Source organism: Megalobrama amblycephala, linkage group LG4 (genome assembly GCF_018812025.1).
Source record: "Megalobrama amblycephala isolate DHTTF-2021 linkage group LG4, ASM1881202v1, whole genome shotgun sequence".
NCBI lineage: Eukaryota > Metazoa > Chordata > Actinopteri > Cypriniformes > Xenocyprididae > Megalobrama > Megalobrama amblycephala.
Window position 1 is genome coordinate 15,014,234 of NC_063047.1, and position 16,242 is coordinate 15,030,475.

Sequence of the window (16,242 nt, forward strand, 5' to 3'; positions counted from 1 at the left end):
GTGTGCAAATTTTATTTCAACAAACAGAAAAATTAAGTAGTTTGTACAAAGACTAGTCTTGTTAGATCTACGTAATAAAATTATGCAAAAGAATTCATTATATTTTTTAAGTAAATCAAGCATATAATTTTTATCAGTGCTCTACAGCGTTGCTCTCAGGCAACAGAAAGTTTTCTTAAGTCCTATGTTTAATACATTTTTCTTAAAATCATTATAACCAATTAGAAAGGTTGAGGAAGTATCAAAGAAGAGTCCAGTAAGGTGTGTGAGCCACTATCAAGCACCATTTGAGGGACAACCTGTTCTGACACATGGTCACAGGAACACATGGTGAGAGGAGAAGGCAAGATTATTTGCTTTAGTAATCTTATTTAAAATGACATGAACTGTACAAAAAAAAATGTGTGTCTGTATGAAGGTGTAGTACGGAAGCCCTGAACCGCGTGGTGAAAAAAAAAAAAACTTGGTGGGGAGGAAAAAAAAACAAAACGAAAACTTATCTCGTTATTTAAACATAATAAGTCGTTATAACGACATAATATCTCGTTATTTCAACATATTATGTCGTTATAACAACCTATTATGTTGAAATAACGAGATATTATGTCGTTATAACGACTTAATATCTTGAAATAACGAGATATTATGTTGTTATAACGACTTATGTTGAAATAACGAGATATTGTCGTTATAACGACTTAATATCTTGAAATAACGAGATATGTCGTTATAACGACTTATGTTGAAATAACGAGATATTATGTCGTTATAACGACTTAATATCTTAAAATAACGAGATATTATGTCGTTATAACGACTTATTATGTTGAAATAACGAGATATTATGTCGTTATATTATGTTGAAATAACGAGATATTATGTCGTTATAACGACTTAATATCTTGAAATAACGAGATATTATGTCGTTATAACGACTTAATATGTTGAAATAACGAGATAAGTTTTCGGGGGTTTTTTTCCCTCCACACCAAGTTTTTTTTTTTTTTTTTTCACCATGTGGTTCAGGGCTTCCGTAGTGTAGAGAAGCCTTTTGTCAGGTTTTATTATTTGTTTATTCATTTTTTTGCATGTTCAACTTTGTGCGATAAGGGGTACTTTTCGAGGATGTTTTGTACCTCACATTGGCCATAATCATTAGGAAGGGAAGATGCAGGGTTCCTGGGTGTGCAGGAACACCCAAAGTGATGTGCAAAAATGATAACATACACCTCTATTTCACAGCAGAGAAGAACTGCTTTTTGTTTCGTACAGAGGGAAATCTTAGTACATGAAGTGCATTATGACACACTACATGACACAAACCTATGCATGTATCAAATTCAATATATCAATGTCTTTCAAGTGTTTTTCCCTTTTTACTTAATGATTTCTTGACATTTTTTTGAAACAAACAAACAAACAAACAAACAAACAAACAAACAAAACAAAAAACAAACAAACAAATAAACCAAAACATTATGTGGAATATTTTTTTTTTCATGTGCCATCAACAGGTCTGCAGTAGGGTTAATGTGTAGCCTACATTTTTATTGTAATTCTTTTATTGTAATTCTTTACTTTTTATTACAAGATGTTAAATTTCCTTATTGGAGGATCAAAAGTAAATAGGCTACAGCAGGTATTGTTTTTTTTTTTATCATTCTCTTTTTTTATGGCCAAACCCTCAGAAAAGCCTGTGAAAATACTTCAATATTTTAGTTATTTTCATATTTTAATTATTAAATGTTATTTTATTATTTATCCAAATTACTGTTAAAATACTAGTAAAATAAATTTCGCTCGGAGCCGCGCAGTCGTCGAGCAACTGTGACAACTGAGAGCGTGTTCTTTACTTATAGTGCGTCACCACTAGATGACGCAATTACGCTGTAGTGTAGGCCACATTTTATTCAGCGTCTTTCACGTACATTTATTAAGCCTGCTTTAGGTGAATGGAACTTTTTTTTAAATGATCCTTTTACAATAAGGCCATTAACATGGTCTGAATTCAAGGCCGTTAAATTTCCCCTTTCCATAATGTGGTGTTACGGGATATGTTATGTTATCTTTTTTGTTTTGTTAACTTTTACAGTTGATATATTCTAAACAATAATGCGTATGTTATACACAAATATCATTAATGCGTTGTATTAAATAGTGTATATTGCATATAGAAATCCATCTTATAAATATTAAGTATACATATTTTTCATTGCTGCAAATTCCCGTAGTTTACTTTGAGAATCTTTCATTTTCACTGCAGGCTCTTCCTAGGGCTAGGCTTTTATCTCGGTAGTATCTCGCAATGTTTTCAGCTGTTTTCTTTCTTTTGTCACTTTTCAAGACAGCTCATTGAGTTGTCAGTTTTGAGGCTCCTCCTCACAGTCGTATGATTGGTGCAGTGTTACGTCAATCTTCATGTAACCTGCGCTCTGATTGGGTGAGGGCGTGGCCGTGGCCGTAGTAGGCGAGGTTTACAACTGTCAGTCCCGCTGGAGTGAAGCCGTGCAGTTCACAGCGCGAGTGGACAAGTGGAGACAATTGGATGAAACACGGATTCGATAGTAGGAAAAACTGTCTATAGAACTAAAGGATACAATTGAAACGTTTCACATGGGGAGTTAAAGAACAAAATGACGTGTATGCGTTACACTATGTTACTGTTCTCAGTTTTGGAGTTATTGTTGTTTGGATACACAGCTGGTTTGTCGCGTGCTGTACGTCGCCTGAGCGATGAGAACGCGTCTCCAGGCGCGAGACTCCCGCGTGCTGTGTTGGATGAGACGTTGGAGACGACCACCATCCCAAACCACTTACAGGAGGACGACAGGGACTCCAGGTTTTCACCTTTCACAACCACAATGACCATTACAACCAGGAATTTCAAAACAACTGGTAAAACTAACCAACTACAGCCCTTCTGGCTGACCACCACGGCAGCGCTTCTGACCAAAACAATGAACCCAACCTCCAAAGGCAGTAAAATCAAAGAAAACTCCACAACACTAAACATTACAGTAAAACCTACTTCTTCTTCTTCAATAACTGAGACAAAAAACACAACACCACCTGCACTGGATACTGCAAAGAGTTCATGGACAGTGAAAAGCACCTCAAAGCCTCTTGTCGTGACCACTGAGAAAGGTAGGTTCGGTTCTCATTCAGTTCTCCCTTTTCAGTGACATGATGACAAGTATGCAAGTTTCCAAATGTGCCTTCAATTTGGAGTGTGTTCCTCAACCAGCTACCAAAAAAGCAGGCCGTAGTGTGTCCTTGAATTTCTTTCCCAGCCTCTGCAAAACAGATTTTGAGGGGTTGCAATAGGTTTACACCTGCACAAGCTGTTCTAGTCTGCTACATTTTATCTTCATTACAGCACTCTGACAAAATTACACACTATTTCTTCCATAAAGTCAAAGCTTAATAGAGTGGAGTGTCAAACTGAAAGTGTTTTAAAATATGCAGTAGTTGTTCACTGCTTCCAGAGGATCAGTTACAACAAACCAGTAGCCAACCATCTTTGTTCAGAGATACTCCTTTGTCTCAGTTCTCTTTGTAGGTCTTGTGGTAATACCGATTATTCAGCTGTATCATAAATGAATTGACATATAAATACTTTTCACAAACCAGTGTTTTACAGCTGTGAATCTGAAGGACATTTGAGATCAGGCCAGTTGCACAGAGACAACCTTCTTAATTGCTTTAATGTGATTAATTACCATCTGACTGCCTAAAGAGGAAAACGGTCATAAATCTTAAACCTTCCACTCGTTTATCTTGAGTTACATGATTCCAGGCTAGCTTTGAGAATAAGGATGATTAATTGTAAATCTAAGTAAGGTCATATCCAGTGTAGTATCAGCACCTTTATGTCTGCTTTATCGGTTTAATATAATAAAATTAATAGATTTAGTTGTCTTAGACTATTCATAATCTTTAATCTTGACAGTTTCTTACTTGGAAAAAGAGTGAGAAATTCCTCTTTTTTTTGGTATCATTAAATTCTCTCAGTCTGAACTTGGACACATTCAGTGACAGCAGTGGGATGAAATGCAGTTAAAAGAAAAGTGAACCAGCCTTATGAGGTATAATCAAAGGTTCAGTTAAGATTGTATGTGATCTGCAGCCCTCTGGACTTCATTGGAAGTGATTGTACTGTGCAGGGAGACAGGTGTTTGAGATTACAGTAAATAAAAACCATCTCATTCTATGTAGCAGCCCAAAGGCGACCGGCTCTGTGTCTGTTTAGGATTTGTTTCTGGATTTTAGCCCTTTGCTGTTTACTGCAGGTCTTAATTCGCTTCCACAGAAGAGCGGATATGTCACATTAAACCCACTGATTCAGCAGCTTAATATACATATGATGACTCTCATTTTCTTTTCATATTTCAAGGCATTTTGTGCCTTTGTTTTTCATTGTTTTTTATTTTTGCCTTGAAACATTTGTCGTGATTGTCTGATTTATGAGTGGGGTGAAGGTTTGAAAGGCTAAAATAGCTGGTGTTTGACTTCTGTTCCTAGTGTGGTAAGTTTAGTGCCCTTGTTTCCCCAGACATCGATGACATAATTTTAGGGTCAGAGGTGACCTGGATAGCATCGTATTAGAAAGATTAACCTAGAATCATGCGCATAATATTCAGGATCTGATCAAGACATTGTGATGTTAAATATTTTGTTGCGATGACTGAATAAGAACATCTTTGGAATTTTGTTCTGGCAACTGTTTTTTTAATCTACAGTTTGTGCATGTTTAATGTTAGCAGTGGTATCGGGAACCTTAAAACTTTCACCTCATTCTGTCAAAAATTGATTTCAGACTCATATTCAAATAACACCTACACAAGTTATTGTAAAAACAAAAATCAGAGCACCTTAACTTGAGCTACATTTCTTTTAATGTAATTTACCCAATATACAGACCACCCAAAATGCAATTTGAATTTTTATTATTAAAAATGTTAGTAAATGATTGTCTTCTTTATTGTGTTCATGCAAAGCATAGTGATCAATAATCAATCTTGTAGCACTAATGCAGCATTATAGCGCTTGGACACACTAGTAATTGTCTCATTTTAGTTCCTTCCATTATATTCTGTTCTTTGCTCTGTACAATAGGTCTGTTTCCGCAGTGGTGAATAATAGGCAAGCAATGAAAAAAAGAAATAAGATTAGGGTGAAATCATGTGTTTCATCTTTATGCATGTGGATGGACACATTATGCTCACCAAAATTAAAGATAGTTGCCATTAAATTGCATAACAACTACAGTTGTCAGTTTAGCCTAGTTTAGAGACAGTCTGAAGTTTAAATATGAGTTAAAATATGAAAAACTATTATTATATAGTGTGCTTTTCTTAGTAGCCGTGTGTATGCACACTACAGCTATGTGTTTTTAATTTAGACATTTTCATGTTTAAATGTTAACCCCTATTAAAGATGATTAAAGATTTACAAGAATGCACTTTACTAGCAGATTTCAGGATTTAATAACGCTTATAAAATTGACACTTGTGCTATATTTAGGCCTATTTAACAAGTGCAGGATTAGCTCGTAAACAAAACAAGAATATGAGCCAGTATTTCTCCAGAAAGAATCTTTAATTTGAACATTCCCACCTTCAATGACTCATGTAATGTGTTGTTTTTATTGCATTGCAAGCAGGAAAAATCATTTCCCAGTGATGCTTGTTTATGCTGTGGTGGTCTTAGAAGGGGGTCTTTGCCATATACAAGCCGAGAACAGCAAGCAATATCACACTTTATTTCATCAAGAGCGCATATCATAAACATTAAAAAGAAATGCAAATGGTTCACAGAAATGCCTTGAGGAGATGAGATTGGTTTATTGCTGAACTGGTATGTGGTGAACTAGATGGTTGTTTTCAATTTAAAAAAAAAATGCCAATAGATCATTTGTTAGAGTTATACTGTCGCGCTCATATTGCATGTCATATTGTGCTCTTCGTGTGAGCAGCGTGTGGCTTATTAAAACACATTTCAGACAAGGACGGTGAAAGTCATTTCGTAAATCCCCAGGACTGCAGGACACACACAGGCTTGTACGATGGATGTTTTTCAGCTACTGTTCTGTCCTTGCTCAGCAGTTTCATGAGCGGGTTTGAAGTAACATGAGGTCAAACAAATTACCGTACACATAAAGTCTTCAACTGTGTTAATATCCCTTACAGTACAGTGTTACGTCCTCCCATTTTTGTCCCGGGTAAATAGGGATCGAACGAACAAAAAAAAAATTGAAGAGACTTAATATATTTAGCTCTCCATTCCCAGAGTCACAAAACCACCAAAGGTTAGGTTTTCAATTTAAGTGGCATGTCTGCCTTTTATTTATTGATCAGGAGTATGAAGTGGAAAGAAATTAAAGGATGACAAATAATTCAAAAACAGAATAATTACCTCAAGTGGAGGACCCGAAAAAAAAAAATCCGAAAAAAAAAAAACCTCTACCTAAAAGAATGAATACTAAATTACCTGTCCCCAAAAGAAAGAAACAAAACAACATTTAACTTCCCTCCCTCCTTAACTAAACCATAACCAGGAGAAAAGATATCGGAATCCTCCACCCTACATTACCTACAAATATATGATAGGAATTATCCACTCAAAGCAACATAACTCATATAACCCAACACAACGACCAAAAGCGCGACACACGCTACACTCCTCTGGGACTGGAGAGCGAAAGATCACACGCCGCGTTGTCTCTCTCTTCATCAATGCCGTCTCTGTAGTTTTATGCCATAGTAATCAGGAAATGCACCAATCAGTACGCAGGCAGCGTTCACATGACCACTGAAGCACAGGTGGTAACCCTTAACCTGTCAGGAAAGCATACACACACAAAAAAAGAGAGAAAACAAAAGAGAGAAGACCACGACCACAAACATAATTTTATATAAATAATAATAATTTAAAAAAACGCATATGTCCTTGGACGTAACAACAGTTTTTGATTAGATTTTTGTTAAAACTACTGTAGTAGTAAGTTCGATGTGTTGCATTTTCAAAATGTATGCTGTGTCCTTTTAACATTAAAAGCATTCCACATCATGCTCTGAATAGAACAAACTGTGTTTGCTTGGGTTTGGCTGTTTGAACATTAATAAGTCTATTGACTTTAAAATTCAGACTAGTTCTTTGATGTCTCATATGCCAAATTAATACTATCCAACTGAAATGAATTTTAATGCTACAGTATGCCAAGTCGTCACATTTATTCATATAGCACTTTATATACTACAGATTGTTTTAAAGCAGTGATAAACAGGAAAATAATTATCAGTGATGCAAACATACTTCAATTCTGCTGTATTGTGATTGTATTGGTGGTCTAAAGCTACTTTTCTTTGTATATGCAAATGAGCTATAAGAGCAATTAATTTAGTTTTATTATATGCTGTGTAGCACATATTGATTTCCACCTTATTTGTGGATTCCCATCTGGGAGTTTTATAAAAGCACTGCTCTGCTGTTGCTTAGACTGCCATTCTTAATAGAGCTCCGGGCCTACAAACACCCTAAATCCAGTTCTTTTGTGAAGAGTAGACGCTTCCAGACTCAGCACAGATTTATTTTTCTGGCTGATTAAAAACTCTCAGGAGTCCTAGAGCCACAATACACAGATAACTGCCCTTCTGCCTGTGTTTGATAGCCAAGCTCTTACTATCCTCTCCCTCAACCATTTGAAAGTCAAATTCATAATGAATTTACTGGCAAAATATATCAGGCATACAGTGTGAGTCTGAGTTCGGATATGTCAAGAAAAACTCATTGCTAAAACACAAAGCTTATAATATGTATATATCCTATTATTATGTCCCTGTGCAATTTCCTCATGCAAACAGTATGCGAACTAAGTTTATTTTGCCTATGGTATTAGGCCAGTGATTGAGCTTGTCATTGTTAAAGCTGAATTTATCTGATTTACAACCCTTATATAAAATATTCATCCCTGACATACCCATTACAGTGCATTTCTCCCTCTCGCTCTCCCTCTATAGAATTACCAATCAGTTGAATATCTAAAAGTGCACATATACTGTAGATATTGCTCATGTTTATCTCTGTCTCACCCTCTGTTCGCCAGCACACTAAGTGCTCTGATGAAAATGAAGACTGTCAGTTTTTGGACTGAGCATGCAACAAAGAGCAGGAGCAAGAATATCAGCACACGCTTAACTTGGTGTGCATATACAGAGCTTTCACAATGTGTGCAAGTCTTTGAGACTAAACTGATACCGCACCCAGGCAATTAGATAATCAGCTTCTTCAGAAATGAATTTTAGGACAGATTTATACTTGTCATTTTTTTTTTTTTTTACTTAGAAGTAATTCTTATTACACACCATGTGCCTTAGAGACTCAAAAGAATGAGGTTTGAAGGTACAATTCATTTGGTTTCAAGCTAAGACTTTACCACTAAGCCACACATATTTATTGATTTGGTTGAAAGTAGTTGTATTAATTCTGAGCCATACTAATTCAACAAATTTCATTTGACACGCATCTATCATTTACCACGCCTGTTTGTGGTCTTTCGCTTATAAGTTTCTCCTGTCATATAGGCACGTTTATTGGCTTTCTCATTGAGCACAGCTCCATTTCACACTGAATGTGGCTGTATGACAGTGCTCATGTTTTCTGCTTCTCTCAGTGCCAGTGCCACACAATTTGTCATGTGGCATAGCAGGATGACAGTGGCCCCATCACCCATGACACCATGCTGCTCACCCCTGAGGGTCAGTATGTTGTCTCACGGGCATGTGTCGGGCCACGGTTATATAAGTGTCCTGTAAATTTCTTACATAACAACGGCAAAGCTACTGATTCTAATCATAGGCATTTGCCCAAACATGTTACGCTTATGTGTGACATCACTGCTGATCACAAACAAGGGATACATTTTTGGAAACTATGCATCTGATGACTAATATTGTTACTGTCTGCTTATCATCAAGTGTTTTAGCATTGAAGGCACCTAAAATAAAGTTGTTAGTCTTGAAACCACCACATTCAAGTCTAGGGTGTAGGCTCATTGTAAGTACATGCCTCTACCTGCATTTATTGCAAAAGTCCAAAAACTTACCTACTGTATATACTGTACAATTTACTGCAGTTTCCAACTGAAATGAACATTAGAGACAGTAAAATGCCAGCCAAATTATGATTATGGGGGCATATTATTGATATTTTTGCACAGTTCTTTGCACCTTAGCGTAGGTTTGTTATTTAAAACGGATCACGATTGTCTTACGATTCTAAATAGACAACTAATCAAAATAACATAATTACTAGAGGTTCTGACAAAATGCTAATTACTATCTATCTATCATCATATAGATCAGCTGAATGATCGCATGTGTGTTTGAATCATGCATAGAACCAGAATAGAACTTTAACATATTCATGTTCATCTGTTTCATATAAATGTGCATTTGGACTTTGTCACAAAACATGCAAGATGTAAAGTCATTTTGCAGAAATATCGCCACAGGTGATCATTTCCAATGAGCCTGGGTTGAAAAGTGCTGTAGAAAAGTACTGTAGATAAATATTGTGCATGCATCAGTTTTTTCCCCTTTTTTCTCGTTTTTTGATTTCTCAGACTCTAAGTACTGGGATCAGTGTGTGAGTTAGCACAGCTGATGGCTTCATTCACCATCTCTTTGTCAGCTCATCGATCAAGACGAGTCTTTAGCTGCTTTCGCTGACAACCTTCATTTTACAGTCTGGAGCCGACCTACAGTCTGCCATGATGGCTTTAAAGATGGAGTGAGACCCTCATGCAGACATTTGAACCTACTCAATATTTTCTTGTGAGGGATGAGTACAAAAAAAAAAAAGAGAAGGACTTATTTCCAAGAATGTGCCAAAGGTGAATTTAGGTCAATGCTCCCAGCCCTATAAGATATGTAGCTGTTAAAGAAAAGTTTTAATCCTTATTCAAACAGAACAAAGCTGTAACCTTTACATGTTTGTGTAAAGAAAGCCGATACCTCATTGTCAGGTGTCTTTAGCTGACTTCAGTTTCTTGCATTCTCTATGGCTACTCAATAAGGGGGATCACCTTGCCGATGTCCTACCACAAATACTCAAAACGTCTTGTCTCAGCATGTTTATGAAGAAGGATTTCCATCCTTGCATCCATAAAGACCATCACATTCACTAAACTACTATAAGACACACTAACGTTTGGAGTCAGACTCGATAAGATTTTTTAAAATGTCTCTTTTGATCACCAGAGGTGCATTTATTTTGATCAAAATAAAATAAAACAACAATAAAATTGAAATATTATTACAATTTAGTCTTGCAGATTTTGTCAGGACTCCTTGAGTATTATTTATTTGAAATATAAATAATTTGTAACAATGTAAAGGTTTTTACTGTCACTACTACTTTAATGCATCTTTAATGCATCCTTGCATCTGTATGAAAAAAAAAAATCACATGAACCCCAAACTTTAGACCGGTAGTGTATCTGTGTTTCTATTTAATGATGCCTGCTCCCATGGGACTGTGAGAAGTAGGCTAGGAGTGAGTCTTGTAAGACGATACAAGACAGATAAGATGGATACTTGTAATTGTTCCATTAAGAGACAAGTAAAATGTTTTTTTTTTTTACTTTGTCTGGCAGAGCTCTCCTATTGTGTAATCTGCAAGGTCACCTCTGATTCAGATCGGATTGCCCCCAGTCAGCTACGGGAACTGTACACGCTGAGAGCTTCTCCTAAATATATCACAGCGCTCCATTTCTCTCCCTGCATCAGTGCACATGTGTATATATGTCTGTGTTTTTTTACATGTTCACACTCGCAGGTCCATTGGGAGGTCACTGTAAAACAATGACACACTGCAGGAATGGCTCCCTCTGGATTTATGCATGCAATATGTAGACAGTATTTTCTGAATTTAGTACCCACCACATGTGTTCCCTAACTTCCCTTATGGAACAGTGTTATTTCAACCCATCAATATGTGGTTCTTAAGATTTCTTTTAGTGATCCAGGGCTTGCCTTTGGCATTTTGTCAGGTAGATAGTACAAAGAGATCCTAAAACAAATATTTTATCCATCATTCTTTCCTTATTATGCCTTTTCCACTTACACACATTTCACTGAAACTATCATCATCGCAAATTACAGCTACTGTGCTTTTCTTCTGGGAGAAAGCACCTGCTCCCTTTTTACAGAAAAAAAACACAGCTGCACTATATTTGAACACTGCATGTATGCGATGTAGTTTCTCATCAGATTAGCTCTGGGTTGCTACAAAGCACGCTAATATTGCAGCACAGTCCGAAGAAGGGTGCTTTAATAATGAGGTCTCTTTTTTTCTGCTCAGTTTTCGACTTCTGGGAGCAAATAATTTCGCTGACAGCCTCTTGGTGACCTCTGTAATATTGCTGATCGTATTAGATGTGTTAGGTTACTGCTGCTGTAGGTGCTAGAGGCTTCTGAGTTACTGAGCAGGCTGTTTTTATAACAAAAAACTGTTTACAGAGGTGTTGACGTGCACAGGAGGGAACAGTTTGTACTGCAAGAGCTGATAACAGGACAGGCCAGGCTCAAGTCCTCTCTAAATCCTATAAAACATTCCTTGAAACATTCCTTGAAGGCAGTAGCTAAGTACAGGCTGTTTTCATCAAGCTGGTGTACTTCAGCACATTCTCAGAGCCCAAAGGTTCAGTGCACCCCTGGAGGTACAGTCGCCCCACTGGCTATGAGACGTGCACTTTCCATATCATTTCCATTAGCTGCTTGAATCATAATGTTGTAGTTTTGCTCATATAGTTTCTTTTAGAGAGACTGCAGCATCATATTTTCTGCCCTTGTGCTATTCCCTTACTGTGATGGCACTGGAAAGTGGCAACCTGCAGCTCTGAATAAATTCACACTTTTTGTGCCATGTTTCGATGAAAAAAAAAAAAAATCTTGCTATGTGTAGAAGGCCAAATGAGATTTACAAATGAGTATATCTAAACAACAACAACAACAAAAAGTAACAACAAGCAAAACTACATAGGCTAACAACAAACACAGTGTCATCTTTTGCTCACCTTCATGTCTTTTGAAACATATATTACTTTCTTTCTTCCATGAAACTAATAAGGAGTTTGACCAAATGGCGTTCTGACGTAGAACCTGGAAGCGCTGAACGTAAACAGTGTACGAGAATGATACGGAAGAGAAGATATTGTTGAATTAAAATTGTTATTTTTGTTTTGTTTTTGCGCACAAAAAGTATTCTCGTCGCTTCATAACATTAAGGTTGAACCACTGCAGTCACATCGACTTTTTTAACGATGTATTTAGTACCTTTCTGGACCTTGAAAGTGGTGGTTAAATTGTTGTCTATGGAGGAGTTATATACCTCTTGGATTTCATAAAAAATATCTTAATTTATGTTCTGAAGATGAACGAAGGTCTTATGGGTGTGGAACGACATGAGGGTGAGTAATTAATGACATAATTTTCAATTTTGGGTGAACTAACCCTTTAATAAACAAACTTTATGCGTCCATGCTGATAGTTCAATATTTGAAGACCAAGACCACTGGGGCACATAAGAAGCAGTGAAACATAAGAAGAAAAAAAAAACTTTACTGAGCACACTTTTAAACATCAATGTTGCAAAAACACTCACATGACTAATTTACATTGACAACATTTTAGCTATTTTTCCAATCTCTCTTCTCTCCTCTCTCGCACACAGGACCTCAGTGCAACTGTAGTGCTGAGGGTTCAGAGGACCTGAACACCTGTGACTCGGTCACGGGTCAGTGTGTGTGCATACCTGGATACACGGGTCAACATTGTGATGAATGTGAGAATGAGTATTTCACCAACGGTACCAGCGGCTGCCAAGCTTGTGACTGTGACTCCTATGGAGCTGTAAGCCGACTCTGCAATAGGTGAGTATCTGCTTTTCTCACACAAGTCACATCATCCTTGTTTGAGTCAGTACTATGGATATCATGAATAATTGATGGAAAACGTCCTCAACAAGCTCTTTACAGCAGAATATAGGATTTGAATAGTAGTAATAATAGGACTGTGTGCTCCCAGCCTTAGAATTTGTTTTTAAATATGAAAGTGTATTGGTCAAATACAGCCAATGGAAAAACTTCTCTGATATGAACTTGCAGCATCTGCGTGGTGATGTTGAGCAGTTACGTGTCTTTGTTTTCTTCTAGTATTTCATGTTTCATTTCCTGTGTCTGTCTAATTCTGGCTTTATTTACGGTATGGCTCATGTTTGACCTTAGTTTGACATCTGCATGAATGCAGTTAGCAGGCATGGAGAGATCACTGCACTGCAGTAGAGTTGCTGCTGGATTTTCCCCACCCTTCAACTTTGTCAGCTTCCAGCCAAACTGCCGCAATCATGTCACTTATTGTATCACTGTAACAGGATGTCACCTGTCAACCGTCTGTGGTTTTTCCCAGTGAGACTCTTGATGATATCAGTCTCAGCGTAACCCACCCCTCAGTACATTCCCCTGCATGTATCCTGTCTGCACGTTTTTGTGGGTGTGTCATACCTTGTCATTGACGGTAAAATATTGTGCACCTGTTGTTCGTATTAGATTGTAGGAATACGGAAAGCTAATATTTTCATAGCAAGGCACCACACATTCTTAGAAATGTGACATCTTTTAATGTACAACAATACACTTTATTACATTACTTAACCAACGGGACAGGGATATTATTTATGTAAATATTTTTATAATGTCAGTTTTATTTATGTATATAGCAATATAGCACTTTTCACATTCGACACTGTTTCAGACACCTTTACAGAAAAAAACTCTATCCATCTATATTTACAGAAAAAAACTCTATCCATCTATATCATGAGAATCAAGAGAATATATATATATGTTCTCTTGATTCTCATGATATAGATGGATAGAGTTTTTTTTCTGTATATATATATATATATATATATACACATACATACAGATACCCGTGGAGACATTAATGAGTGTTATATAAGTATCTGTGCATGCAGTGTACTAGTATGTTGACAATGTCTCTATGTAGCAAGATCTGTGTGTGCAAACAAAGCAGACATGAGTGTGCAAGGGTAAAGTTAGTGACTCCACACGCTGAGTAATTATAGCTTTCCCACAGCAGACGGCTGCAGATGGAAACGGAATAGCCGCAGTAGTGTGAGAGTCAGCCATCCGCTTGTGTTTGATTTGGAGCGGACTCAAAGACTGCAGCCCCCCTCTGCTCCCCCCGACATGGAGAAAGGCATCATAATTCACAGCATTCACGCTCTCTCAGAACACTGGCTGTAGATAGCTTCCATTACAGTATCCAATCCGTCATTCATAAAGTCTTGCTGTACTCATCATGTTTGTGTAGTGCTTTTTAGGGAAAGAAACATGCTATTTAAATTAAGACATTCAAGAAAATTGCATATACATGTTATTTACATGTATTCTGTATAGTGATAGGGTATAATGTGATATTTAGAAATTAGACACTGCAACTCTTGCTAGTTAGCTAGCATTGTTACTGTGTGTGTGCATGTTTGTGTCATTTGCTACATAGTGATTAATGAGAACATGCTGGGTAGTACATTGCCACACTTAATCACTGATCATGTCATCTATCAGAATGCAGAATAAGAGTGACAGGTCATTAGCTCAGGGTGCTATAGGTTTATATTTCATGCTGTAGGCTTTCATGCTACAGACACAAGCATACAAGACACCCTTGTAGCCCCATGGTGGGGGCCATGTCCCTAAATGGGAGGGGCACACACAGCAGGTTAAATTTGCCTATGTAGGACTATTCTGGTCTGCATAGAAGCTGCATAAAAGCATCATGTGTACAATATGTGGCCTAGATGTATTTACAGAAGTAGGAAACAACCAATGCATCACACATTTGAATGTTTATTATTGATTCAGACAGAAAACGAGAGCCGTGTTGATTGATGTGACCAAGAGGCAGTGTGAAGAAGGCCTTTGTCAGTCCAACTGCTTCCCTGTAAAGCAAAAGAAAGATTAAAGAACAGTAATCCATTCTAGAATTGTGTCCCTCTTGTTTATATCATGGTTTGACTGGTTTAATGCTTGCATCGTTTGAGCATGACGTCACTACTTGTGGACAGAGCCCCACTCATGATTTGTGGGGGAGGGGAGCCCAAGATTTGTGGCACACCCATTAGTCTAGATGTTACCATTTGACAAAGAAGCTAGTCTAGTTGAAGCTCTCCATTTGTGGACTGTCAGCATATAGTGCAGTATTGACCAGTAGCTGCAGGAAATGTTCCTCTTAATCTGAACACGCCACTTCAATGGCCACTTTCGATCTTGATTCATTTTGATTCAATAGAGGTTCATTTGGATTTACAGTACATGTCAAAAATTCTCTCAACTAACTAGCTGTAAACTATGCAGGGAAGATACTGTATAGATATAGCAATTGTTTTTGTCAAGTAAGTATTACACAAAATATTCCCTCTTTAAACCGGTATCAAAAATGAAATTTTCCCTCATAAAAACCAGTACTACCTGCTACTATGGCAAGTCAAAACATATATTTGGCAAAATGCTCTCTCTAGAGAATGTTTTTTGTTTTTTGACTAACAACCTACAGTATGTACATTGAATGACTTTCCTGAGGTAAATGTAACACTACATTACAATTAATTTTATTAACATCTTTCCATGGTGGAAACATTGATTGAGTGTCTACATGAGACATTTCAATATACGCTGTACTATTTTTATTTATTTTTTTCAGAATGATGTTCATTCATGTTTATTTCATACTATAACTAGGAGTAAGGAGGAAGAGATGATCGATTCACATGCATTGTTTATAAAATGGACAGAATTTGAAAGCTGAGACTTTGTTTCATATCAAAAGTTAAAAAGCAAAGCTTATTATTATTAGTCAGGTGTGTTTCAACACAAAACAGCATAGACTAAAAGATTGACCTTTTAAGAATTCATATAAGAATTCATAATCAGTACTATCAAACCAGCCCTAATTATTATTATTATTATTATTATTATTATTATTAGTAATACATTTGGTCATGATTAGGAAAAAATTATCAGACAGTCGTAGCTGTAGTGTATCGTTTTTCTGTGTTGGTCATTTGTTCTGTTGCAGTGACTGAAGGCTGAATAGCTTAAGAGAGCTCTGCTCTGGTTATGGTCCAAACCTCAAGCCATTTCCTGAGCTGTAAGACCAAAGG

The 16,242-nt window shown here is 36.9% G+C and overlaps 1 protein-coding gene across 1 annotated transcript in view; it reads left to right on the top strand.

Moving 5' to 3' along the window:
- Nucleotides 1-2,471: 2,471 nt before the first annotated feature.
- Nucleotides 2,472-16,242, top strand: part of si:dkey-220k22.1 (multiple epidermal growth factor-like domains protein 9) — an 83,608-nt gene continuing 69,837 nt past the window's right edge. The window contains exons 1-2 of the mRNA XM_048187823.1: nucleotides 2,472-3,144; nucleotides 12,733-12,931. Coding sequence (XP_048043780.1) covers nucleotides 2,634-3,144; nucleotides 12,733-12,931 — 710 coding nt within the window. The 5' untranslated portion in view covers nucleotides 2,472-2,633. The remainder of the gene's footprint in view (nucleotides 3,145-12,732; nucleotides 12,932-16,242) is intronic.